This window comes from Chelon labrosus (genome assembly GCF_963514085.1).
Source record: "Chelon labrosus genome assembly, chromosome: 4".
NCBI lineage: Eukaryota > Metazoa > Chordata > Actinopteri > Mugiliformes > Mugilidae > Chelon > Chelon labrosus.
In genome coordinates, this window is record NC_140340.1 from 21,012,311 (window position 1) to 21,025,244 (window position 12,934).

The 12,934-nt window shown below is 43.4% G+C and overlaps 1 protein-coding gene across 1 annotated transcript; it reads left to right on the forward strand.

The window, feature by feature from the left end:
* Window positions 1-32: 32 nt before the first annotated feature.
* On the forward strand, window positions 33-11,079 carry sec13 (SEC13 homolog, nuclear pore and COPII coat complex component). The gene is made up of 9 exons (XM_084542128.1): window positions 33-239; window positions 439-483; window positions 1,782-1,897; window positions 2,172-2,323; window positions 3,053-3,186; window positions 3,296-3,429; window positions 4,087-4,207; window positions 9,328-9,474; window positions 10,698-11,079. The coding sequence occupies exons 1-9, from the start codon at window positions 237-239 to the stop codon at window positions 10,806-10,808; spliced, it is 963 nt and encodes a 320-aa protein (XP_084398254.1). The 5' UTR covers window positions 33-236; the 3' UTR covers window positions 10,809-11,079.
* The last annotated feature ends 1,855 nt before the right edge of the window (window positions 11,080-12,934 follow it).

A 12,934-nucleotide genomic window follows, 5' to 3' on the forward strand; every position in this document is an offset into this window, starting at 1 on the left:
TTTGATTATGTAATTATTTAACCAAACGGTAGTTAATCAAATGCGAAGACGCCTTTTTAACAATATGGAACCTTTGTCGGTGCTTTGTCGTTTCCGCCGGTAGGAAATGCGGTGGGACGCGGTGGGAAGCGGCTCCCGAACTTGTTGCCACGTCGGAATAGTGGTTGAATCTGGTTAATTCATTCTAAAGATAATAGGGAATACATTTCTGGAGGACTTCTGGTTTAACAGCAGTCATGGTGAGTTCGACCACTTTTAATTTAAACTGTAGTCGACGCTACTCGCTGAACTTTATGTTTTTTTGCGTTTACCGTTAGCTGCTGACGTCCCCAAGTCCCTAGCTCGTTAGCAGATTGGCTAACGGCAGGAGGGTAATCACTTAAACTGTATGCATCTACGTGTAAATGTAATGATTATTTATTTGATTGTGTATTTCAGGTTTCTGTTATTAACACTGTGGACACCTCCCACGAGGACATGATCGTAAGTTTTCAATTTGTACCTCTTCTTCCTTAACTACAGCTAACGGATGCTAACGTTAGCATCCGATAAAAAGGCTTAAACTGTTTTAAATGAGACGGCTGTTTACTATGCAGTATAAATAAAGATGTCCTTATCCTATTTTCCTGTGTCATGCTCGTATGGTCATGCTACATATTTGCCAGTAAGTTCTCCAGCTTTAAGGCATAATTACCTTTAGACACAAGCTAGCTGATAGCTAACGCTGGATGTCACGTCAGAACTGATAACTGATCGATAGGTTTAAGCTCCCCACTGATCTGAAAGCGTATTGTGTATTGTTCTCTGGTTCTTCAGTGCAGGATTTGCTGCTGTCATTTCTCTGTAATTCTGATTTCGTTAGATTAATAATTATAGCTGATTATACAAATAGCAATGAATTCAAAATGGAAAATCTTCGTCGGTCTTAAGATCTTAATAAAAGACAGCTGTGATAGCTTATTGTCCACTTGTTGGAGCATTGACGGTTCAATCCCTGACTGGTTGAAGTACTTTAATCACCCAGATTGGTGAGCCTGCCATAAAAAGCAATGCAGTTGAAGCACAGAAGTTACTCTGCTACAAACAGATCCACGGATAGTGCTTCTCTACTCTTTAGAAAGCAGCAGCTCAAACAATTGCTTACACACTACTTGTCATGTGAAGGCATCTTACCTGTACAAACAGAGCCTATTCGGTGTTTTCTTGGAGGCACACACCTACACACAAGCATAGCAGAATTTGTAAGATCCTTTCTTTGCAGAACAGGCTGTGCTGTCTGCAGCAGTCTGAGTGATCAAGTGCCTCAGGAAAGAGTAAATGCACTTTTGTTTCAAATGCCAAAGTTATTCCAAACTAGTTGTGTTCACCCACCCAACTCTATCTTAACCTACAGAATAAAATTCATAACCAGCCAGTTGAGCGTGAAACCACCCGACTAGGCAATACTGATGGCAGCTTCCAGCATCGATGTGAGTTTGTGCCCGGTGCTTTGAGTACTACTAAGGGAGAAAAACGTTAAATAAGTACAGAACATTTACCATCAGTCATTAACCGACTCGTTAGGATGCAGGTGAGCTGATCAGTAATCATGGTCACCTCTGTGCAACGTAATGAAAGGTTATAAAATGATACCAGACCACTTCCAGGCTGCATCTTCTGGTGTTTGAAAGAAACAGTCGGCAAGATGAGCCGATGAAGCCAAGAAAAGACCTACACATCTTCTGGGCATAAAGACAAAGTTAAACCTCCACGCTGACGTCTTGTTGCTTCATTTGTCACAGCACGATGCCCAGATGGACTACTACGGGACTCGACTGGCCACCTGTTCCTCTGATCGCACCGTCAAGATCTTTGACGTCAGGAACGGAGGGCAGATTCTGGTGGCAGACCTCAGAGGGTAAGATACCAGAGATTCAAAAAAAAAAAAAGGAAGAAGCTACTTGGATGAGTGGTGAAATATCTTCAAGTAAATCTACAAGTCCAGTTTCCCCTTTTTTTTCTGTTTGTTGTTTTCTTGGGGGATAAACCACGATCTTCACAGACATACACTAGGAGTCATTTTATTTACGTATTTGAGTGTTGGTAAATTATGTTCCTAGGTAGTAGGTTTGTCTCTTGTCTCTCTAGCACATTTAAAAAAAAATATATATATATATCTCTGTGTTGTGTAGCCACGAGGGCCCTGTGTGGCAGGTAGCGTGGGCTCACCCGATGTTCGGCAACATCCTGGCTTCCTGTTCCTATGACCGCAAAGTCATCATCTGGAAGGAGGAAAACGGAGCCTGGGACAAGATGTATGAGTACACCGGGCACGAGTCATCAGGTTGGTAGCTCACTGTGTGATTATCCTTCTGGATTTTCTTCTCCAATGTGTCCATGGCTCTCTAGAGCAGGGGTGTCAAACTCATTCTAGTTCAGGGGCCACATAAAGCCCAATTTGATCTCAAGTAGGCCGGACTAGTAACACTATAAATAACGACAAGTCCAAAATTTCCGCTTGTTTTATTGCAAAGAAGTACATTGTGAAAATACATTTAATGAACTGTCCTTTCACAAAACATTTTATCAACAACCTGAAATTTCTTGAGGAAAAATATTGCTTATTGCTGCCACCTGCTGTTTAGTTCTGAGTCTCAGTGTTGTGTTATGTCTACACCTCTGACTAAAACAGTGCAAGCCCAAGTGGACTAAATTTGGAATAACAGTTAATTTTACTGAAAAATTGTAGTTAAAGTCTATCTAAATTTCACACTTTGCAAATTCACCCCGCGGGCCAGATTGGACCATCTGGTGGGCCGGTTTTGGTCCTTGGGCCATATGTTTGACACTGCTGCTCTAGAGGAAAGGTCCAGGTGATGGTAAGGGTCTATCAGTACATAATCAATTGTAGACTGAAGACCACATGTCAAACGATAATTCAACATCAAAGCTGCTCTAAGCTTTCCCCTAAACTCTGCATTAAAATGAGTCTTTAGAAAACTGTTATAATGAATTACATTTAAGCCTTTTCTTTTACTCTCTTGTTCTTAACTCCACTCCTCTGTGTTTACAGTGAACTCTGTCTGCTGGGGTCCATATGACTTTGGTCTAATTCTGGCCTGTGGCAGCTCAGACGGAGCAATTTCCCTCCTCACGTTTACTGGAGATCAGCAGTGGGACGTGAAGAAGATCAGCAATGCACACACTGTGAGTTTAACCCTCAGCGCTCAGATTAAATGGTGTCTTAAATGTTTGAAATGTCTGCTACACTCAATCATTGATGAGTCAGATAACTGAGCTGTCATTTTTTCTGCAGATTGGATGTAACGCAGTGAGTTGGGCTCCTGCTGTAGTTCCAGGAAGCCTGATTGATCAGCCGTCAGGACAGAAACCAAACTACGTCAAACGCTTCGTCTCCGGAGGCTGCGATAACCTGGTTAAACTCTGGAAGTGAGTTTAGTTTGACAAAGTTTTCTGTTGCTCTTTTTTCAGTGTAATGTTTAGTGACTTAAGTTGAAGTAAAAGTTACATGGTGTGAAAAGCAGAGTGACTGAGACACAAAGGAAGATTCAGGAAGTTTAAGATGTTTACCAGTAGTTAAAATTCATACAGCATGTTGTGCCAAAGCCCAAAAAATGTTAAAATAATTTGCGGCTGACATATGGAGTCTCAACTTTTTTGTCGGCCCATCAAGTGTAAAACCTCAGGAAATATTGCCCACAGAACACCCGTGTTCATGCCTGGTACTGAAATGTGTCCCCAGCAAGCGCTTGACATCTGATCTCAGTTTCTCTGTAATAAACAGCTCCATCATCTGGTCAGTAGAATATTATAACGGCTGAGTGTCTCTAATGGATCTCTACCAACTGCTCTATCAGAACCATGTACAGCTGTTTGTTGTGTGTGCGTCATGACTTGTGGATATGATTCTTATTCTGATTAAAGTACAGAAAATAAGGGAAATTTAGTTTTGGAAGTAGATTTAGACTCATTACATGGTAAGAATATAATTACGTTAAAGTGAATATTTCAGTAAAGTAAAATGAAGGCCAAGTGAGCTGATGCTTTGTGGCCCTGCTGTCTCTAATTGTCCCTTCCCACCTGCAGGGAGGAAGACGGTCAGTGGAAGGAGGACCAGAAGCTGGAGGCTCACAGTGACTGGGTGAGAGACGTCGGCTGGGCTCCTTCTATTGGTCTTCCTACCAGCACCATTGCCAGCTGCTCTCAGGTGAGACTTAACAGAGGAATTACATATATGTTCAACTGACAATACATTAGGTACAATAGTGAATTTCTTCTAGCATAACAGTCCTGCTCTTAATTGATGTTGAAACGACGTCAGAAACGTGGTGGATTGGATGATCATTTTAGAAGATGGAGTTTGTAATGCTGTTAAACTGGATTTAATTAAACACTAAAGTATTTTAGCCTAGCCCACTGACTAACATGTAAAAATAATATGAACACGTGTCAATTCAATAGAACTACAAACCACAGCCTCCACAATGAGGAGGTTACTAATGCCGAATACCAGAACCTTTATGAACATAAGAATTAGAGCAGGACTGTTATATTAGAACAGCGGTTCCCAAACTTTTCTGGCCGCGCACCCCCTTCTATATCCCAAACGCGCTGACGCACCCCCAATCCCCCACACCTTAAAAAAAATAAAATAAATATGGCTTTATATCTCTAATATGGCTTTTTTACAGCCATATTAGAGACAGCATGTTTGATCATGCTCAAGTTACCAGAACACACATATAACAAAATAATCACGTTCACAACAACGCGCTCTCACATGTGAATTAAACTGAAACACTGTAACATTTTCCATAGTGTTAACCATTCCTGCTCGGCTCCCAGACCGTAGTCAGGAAGCACAGGGGAGAGTTTCCTCCGGGGCCGAAGTTGACGCTAACTTCGGGGCTAACCCCCTTCACTTTATCTCCAGCAGTGGCAAACAACACACACGGAGGCTCCCTTCTGTCCTTGAGAAAGCGACAGCCTTTATTCACCAACAACTATGACACAAACTGTACATTTATTGCTAAATTCCCTAATAGCTGTGCTAACCAGTCTCACTGTTACTGCCATTCACCGTCGCACTCGCTCTACTCTCGCTCTACCACCCACCCACACGTTACGGTCGCACATGCGCACTGTACTACCCCCTTAACACTAGAAGTCCCAGCATTTTTTGCTCTACCTATAAAACCCAGAGGGCAGCCGATCGGCTGGAAGGCTTTTAGCTAATATCCTAATCACCTGTGAACCCTCCTTTAGTTATGTAAACAAGGCAATCACTGGGGCACCACAGGAGGGGACATGCTGAGCCACTTCAAGGAAACCCGTGGGGAGGGGAGGGGGAGTGGGCCCAGAGAGTTTATGGGGGAGAGGGTGGCTGTTCACTTCTAACCTGGCAACACCTTGAGACAGAAACTGGTTCATCCCAAAGACAAAACACCTTGACATAAAATGGGGGAGGTGGAGAATCGGAGAGGAGCAGGATTGCTGGGGGTTTGGAGGCCAGAGTGTGTGGGGGAGGGAGGCACACCTGAGGGCTGTGAACTCATTTGCTCTGTCCGGGCTGCTAGTGACTGTCTTTCTTTCACCAGTTTCACCAGGTGGCAGCCTGGGCAGAACAAATGAGCTGAATCAAAATGTAATATATGTAGAAGGATGTAGAAGTTATCAGGACCCTACAACACTGGGCTTCCAACATCCCCACCAGACACATAGGAAAAGTAAAAGAACAGAACCACATCAAAAAAGCACTCAAAATCTGTGGTTATCCCAACTGGGCCTTCATGATATTTACACATATTTACAAATAATAATAAAAAAAATGCATTATCAGGATACAGTGTTAGAGAGTGGAAGTGAGTGAGACTTAGACTTAGACTTAAAACTTTATTGATCCCTTTGGGGTGACTCCCTCAGGGAAATTTGAGTTTTCTGCAGCAGCAAGCACGCAGAGCAGTTTGCAGACAAACAACAGCAGTGGTTTGCAAATAGTTATAGAAAAAGTGATTGAATAATAAAATGGTGAACATTAAATAATGAACGGTGAACTTCCTTTGAGTGGGATTAAAATAAGCTGTAGTAAAACTCTAGTAGGGAAAAATAAACAGTAAGTAACAGTAAGCTCGGGTGGGGACTGACCGGACAGAGACGGGCGAAAGATGGCACAGTGTAGTGTGAAGAACAGGTGGGGACAAGTCTCCATTTCACCCCTCCATCTCCATACGACACAGATGGAGAGCCAACGGCTAAGGCCAGGAGGTCCATCTTGAGTCGTCTTCAGAGCTTCCTGTGTTTTATCACTCTGGAAATGCTTGGTTCCATTCGAGACTGTACTGTTGAACACACACAGCAAACGGAGCATGTGGACTGGTTCATGGCCCTCCTTGAACTAATGGCATTTATTGCTATTGTCATCTTGCGGGGGCTGACCAAGGTTCCATCACTGCGTGACTGCTGGTCAGCAAACCTGGGAAACCCCCAGATCATTGCAACTATGTCCCGAAATCGCTTCCAAGACATCATGCGACACCTACGCTTTGATGACAAGGACACCCGCAGTGAGCGAGCAAAGACAGATAAGTTTGCTGCAATTTCCGGTGTGTGGGGATCGTTTGTCACCAACTGCATCACATCCTACAACCCTGGTCGACACATCACCATTGATGAACAGCTTTTCCCGTCAAAGACTCGCGACAAAACCTGACAAGTTTGGGATCAAGTTTTGGGTGGCTTGTGACTTGAAATCCAAATACATCTGCAATGTCCTCCCATATCTTGGAAAGGACCCCAGTCATCCCAGTGGGGAGAGACTGTCCGAGAATGTAGTTATGAGGCTGATGGAACCATTCCTGGACAAGGGCAGAAATGTTACCACGGACAATTTCTTTACATTGCTGTCACTTGCACAACGACTGCTTAGCCGGAAAACCACCATTATCGGCACAGTCAACAGGATTCGGCGAGAAATTCCACAATCAACAAGACAGAGGGACCGCGATGAATTCACCACTCAGGTATATTCAACCACTGGTGCCACGCTGATGGTGTATGCGCCCAAACGGAAGAAGACAGTCTACATTCTCAGCAGCATACACAGCATGGTTCAGACTGAGAATACCACCAAAAGGAAGCCAAACACTGTCACCCTTTACAACACCACAAAGTGCGGCGTTGATGTGATGGACCAGATGGTGCGGGAGTACACTGTCCGCACAGGAACACGGCGCTGGCCAGTCGCTGTGTTCTATAACATGATTGATATGGCAGCACTGAATGCATATGTGCTCTATCAAGCATGCACCGGGAGGCATGCAGAAAGGAGATGGCTTGGCAGTGCCAGCATTGTGCGTGATTATTGAAATGTACTCACCTCACTCACTGTTACTTACTGTTTATTTTTCCCTACTAGAGTTTTACTACAGCTTATTTTAATCCCACTCAAAGGAAGTTCACCGTTCATTATTTAATGTTCACCATTTTATTATTCAATCACTTTTTCTATAACTATTTGCAAACCACTGCTGTTGTTTGTCTGCAAACTGCTCTGCGTGCTTGCTGCTGCAGAAAACTCAAATTTCCCTGAGGGAGTCACCCCAAAGGGATCAATAAAGTTTTAAGTCTAAGTCTAAGTCTCACTCACTTCCACTCTCTAACACTGTATCCTGATAATGCATTTTTTTTATTATTATTTGTAAATATGTGTAAATATCATGAAGGCCCAGTTGGGATAACCACATATTTTGAGTGCTTTTTTGATGTGGTTCTGTTCTTTTACTTTTCCTATGTGTCTGGTGGGGATGTTGGAAGCCCAGTGTTGTAGGGTCCTGATAACTTCTACATCCTTCTACATATATTACATTTTGATTCAGCTCATTTGTTCTGCCCAGGCTGCCACCTGGTGAAACTGGTGAAAGAAAGACAGTCACTAGCAGCCCGGACAGAGCAAATGAGTTCACAGCCCTCAGGTGTGCCTCCCTCCCCCACACACTCTGGCCTCCAAACCCCCAGCAATCCTGCTCCTCTCTGATTCCCCCCCTCCCCCATTTTATGTCAAGGTGTTTTGTCTTTGGGATGAACCAGTTTCTGTCTCAAGGTGTTGCCAGGTTAGAAGTGAACACTGCTCTGTGTGCTTACCCCGTCCCCCATAAGCTCTCTGGGCCCACTCCCCCTCCCCTCCCCACAAGTTTCCTTGAAGTGGCTCAGCATGTCCCCTCCTGTGGTGCCCCAGTGACTGCCTCGTTTACATAACCAAAGGAGGGTTCACAGGTGATTTAGGATATTAGCTAAAAGCCTTCCAGCCGATCGGCTGCCCTCTGGGTTTTATAGGTAGAAAAGCCAAATGGCTGCTCTCTGGGACTTCTAGTGTTAAAGGAGTCACGCTACTCTTATAACAATATAATGAAACAAAGTTACGTACAAGCTTCCACTTTTAAGAGCAAAGAGGATGATGACAGGATCAGAGGCAGAAAGCAGATAAGTTGGGGGAAATATGGCTAATATTTTCAGCCGAAACAAAAATTGCATCAACTGTAAATGACCGTGGAGCTAACACAACGACGTCATCATAACACAGCGGTTTTGGAAATAAAATTAGAACGCCAGTAATTTTAACTAAATTGTAATAAAGTTACACAAGACCCACAACATAAATAACAAAGAGCATAGGCTCAGGAACAGATATAAAAAATGAGGATCCATCTGACGATTTTCAAGTGCAGCGCAGCTGGCTCTGTTAGTTGCGCATATACGGTGCGTAGAAGAAGATAACTTCTTCTTCTCCGCCATTGCATTTTTCATCTCGTGCACCCCCTAGAGGCAGTTCACGCACCCCCAGGGGTGCGCGCACCACACTTTGGGAATCCCTGTATTAGAATATCTTCACTTATAAGAGAGTGTATTTGATATTTACAGCAAGACACTCAACCTGTCCAACATGTGCTCGTGTTCAGCAACATCTTAATAGACTCTAATGAAGGCAATCTCCATAGAGTCTCATGAAATTACTCACCTGTAACACTACATGGAGTCCGAGGCAGCACTCAGTTTCATCATCATATCTATGATATGATAGCCCCACTTAATTCTTATCAGATCATGAGTCTGGAAACATCTAGATTTCATTAATGATCGGAGCCATTTAGTTGTAAACTAATTTGATCTGTGCGGGAGCATAATCGGTTCCCAACAAAGAGACACAAAACATGCTTCCTTAGAGCTTTGATGAATAAAACCCAACACAATCTGTCTTTTTGGTTACATGCAACGTTAGTTAAGTTCTGGAGCATAAACGTAACGCTCTGGTTTCTTTGCACCCTCCTCCAGGACGGTCGTGTGTTCATCTGGACGTGTGATGATCCTGCAGGAAACACCTGGACGGCCAAACTGCTCCACAAGTTCAACGACGTGGTTTGGCACGTCAGCTGGTCTATCACTGGGAATATACTGGCTGTTTCTGGAGGAGACAACAAGGTATAAAATTCTCAGCCGGTTTCCACCCGAGGTGTTAGTTTATATATATGTAATTTGATTCAAATATTAAACAGTGGCTATGTTTACTTGGACTCTTTAACGTGATCAATCATTCTGATCAGAGATTAACTGTTTACATGAACGCTAAATAAAATGATTGGATCAGATATATGTGTAAAAACTGTAGAACTTTGACAAAGTGGTTCTGCTGCTGTGGAGAATCAAATCTACTAGAAATAGAACAGAAGAAGAATGAGGAAGGAGGAGAAGAAATGGAAAAAAGGAAAGCATGAAGAAGGGGAAGAGAGGAAGAGGATGAGAAGGAGTTAGTGGAGGAGACGGAAGAATAGAAGGAGGAGGAACTGAACAAGGAGGAGGAGGAGACGAAGAAGGAAGATGAGTAGAATATGTTAGAGGAGAAGAAGAAAGGAGAAAAAAGGAGTTGCAGGAAACAAAGACAGGAGAAGAAGGAGGAGTAGGAGAAATGGAAAAAAGGGGAGGATGAACAAGAAGAGGGAAGTGAAGAGATTGAGTTCAAGGAGGGGGAGGAGAAGAAGACTAGAACAAAGTGGAAGAGAAGGAGGAGGTTTTGCTACCTAAGTTTTACGTTCCCTCCTGGAAACTCGCCGCATGGACTAAACATTCTCAGAAAGAATGGATTTATTCCAGCAGTTTGTAAAAGGTTTTTACCATAAACAGTATAAAGATGGATGGTGGGACTGCTCCTCAAAAGTGACGTCAAAGCAAGTAGAGCTCCCCCTGGTGACTGGCTGCAGTATAGGTCATAGGCTCCACCCCCTCCATGGTAGTTGATGGGACTTGGGCCGAACTAAAACACTAAAATACAGGAAATACATACTTCAGGGATGGTTCCAGAGCAGAGCATAGTATTAAACGATACGTGAGTGAGTCTGGCAGAAGTGTGGTTGCGTCATCGATATCGCAGCTCTGCATCGCTCCACTCTCGGACCGTACTGCACAGACTCTGGCTCCTAAGTCGCAAGATGGCGCCGCCCGTATCCCCGGGAAAATAGCATCAGTTTAGCCAATGCAAGGAAGTGGAGACGCATTGTCCATATTTATAGTCTATGGTTTATACCACCACTCTACATCTGACTGTAAACCTTTTAGTCTGTTCTGATTGAGGTTTTATTCAGATTATTAGATGAACACTGGCGTCCGCCGCTGAGAAGTAACCCAGGTTTATTTCTGACACTCTGCAGGTGACGCTGTGGAAGGAGTCGATGGACGGTCAGTGGGCGTGTATCAGTGACGTCAGTAAAGGCCAGGGCGCCGTCTCCACCATCACAGACACGCAGCAGAACGAGCAGTGACGCACACGTCACAGTGACCCTTGACCCCTCGACGATTAATTAATACAACATGCTGGACATTTGGACAACAGGACGCTGTCCACAGTGATGGAAGTTGGTCTGTAATCAGGCCTGTAACGCACCTGGATTAATATTTCTAAATTTCATCAGAGGGCAGAGAAACTTTCCCAGTTCAAAGATGGAGATTCAGCGTTTATTGTTTCTGTTTTCGATGGTGATTGAAAATTAAAACACGACTGATAATTACTGTTTTATCAGAAGCACTCCACCATTTATGTTTTAGTTTCCTCCCAGTTCACAATATTGTCAAGTTGATGAATGCCGCTCCAAGTAAATCTTCTACACTCACTTGCCAAAACATTAAGTACACTAGTGAATCCATTCTACTGTAACAGTCCTGCACTAAATCTTAGCTTCATGGCTGAATGTTCAGTTGATGTTGACACAGTGTCAGAAAGGTGGTAATTCAACTGTTGTGTTTCTGTTATTTAGCGAGGCCCACTGACTACAATGTCAAAATATTAGGAACGTGTCAGTTCAGTAGTACTACAAGCCACAGCCTCCACAATGAAAACACCGTTGAATCAACAGCTGTCTGTTATTTTAAACTATTGCTGAACACGAGAACCTGCAGGACTGTTGAATGCATTCACTAGTGCATGTGTGTGTGCTCCTGAAACATTCCACCTCCATCTGAACAACCAGAATGATCTCGTCCTTCCGCTTAAACCTCATATTTTAATTAGTGATTCTCTCAAACAAGCTACACGTCGGCCTATAAATGAACCGTCACGTTCTCAGAGCGTATAAATGATGGCCAGGCTTTAAATTTAAACTTAATAAATGATTTATTTAGTAAACTATTAACAAGTACACGCTCTCAGATCCTGCCCTGATGTTCCTATGGCAACCAGGAGTGAATAAATCCACTTGTTGCCGTGACAGCCATACATACAGAATGATTTTAAGTTTGTCAGTTTTTGTTTCTTCCCGATGCAAAATCAGAAACCATGGATGTGTTTTACATATTTGATGTAATAAAATAATTAATGTTAAAACAAAGTACTGGGTCGGTTTATTTAACTTATATATATTCACTGCCTGGCCAAAACAAAAGTCGCCACCTGGATTTAACTAAGCCAGTGATTCCCAATCTGGGGTACGCAAAGTGATGTAGGGGGTACGCGAAAGAGTTGATTCAGAATTCAGCCTGATTACATTTTGAAACTGAAAAAAACGGATAACGGGTTGTTTTCTCATTTTCTGATTCTCCTGACTGTTTTTCATGTGAGTCAATTATGTTAATAGCTAGATTGTAGGACAATGGCTTTGAAGCTATGTATCAGCTTGCTGCTAATGTAGCTAGCGCTAGGTCACCTAATTAAGAAAGACGTCGATTCCCTGAAATGTCTGTGATTGGTGGGCAGGTGCAAATCTCCTGATGATATAGCTGTACTCGCTACAGTTATTTCCCCCCCGGAAACAAGCAAATCTCATTCTTGATTGGGTCTTTAAATTATGTTGTCGACAATTCTGACAACTTTCTGTCATTTGAGCTGTCAAGTCATCAGTCTGAGGTAAACTAGGTTGCCCAGCTAACTGCCAAAAATGGATAAATGACTAAAACGGATAGATTGCCCTTCCAAAGAGACCTCAACTGCTACCACCAGTCAGCCCACAGGCGAAGATGCACATGCCAGTGACAACAACCAGGCTATTCCTCAACTTCTATATCTAACTATGAGCGGGATGCTAGAAGCAGTGCAGATGTGGCTAAGCTGTTAGCATAGCCACGGACAGCCATGAGGAGTCTAATGCAGAGCCTCCTGATGCGGGAAAGCATGCAGCGCCAGCCTCAGGGAGACTACCTCGTCAAAAAGGCGCAAATATGATGAGAACTACATCGCTTTGGGGTTTACTTGTATTAGCACTGGTGGATTTACTCGGCTACAGTGTGTTATATGTGCAAAGGTACCGTCTCAGAACTCTAGCTGCTACAAGTGCATGAGAGTAGGGGGTACATGGCTGGAGGTCAAATGTCTGAAGGGGTACGGGCTGTGAAAAGTTTTGGAACCACTGAACTAAGCAAATAGGTACGAGCCTCCTATTGGATAATTACTGCATGG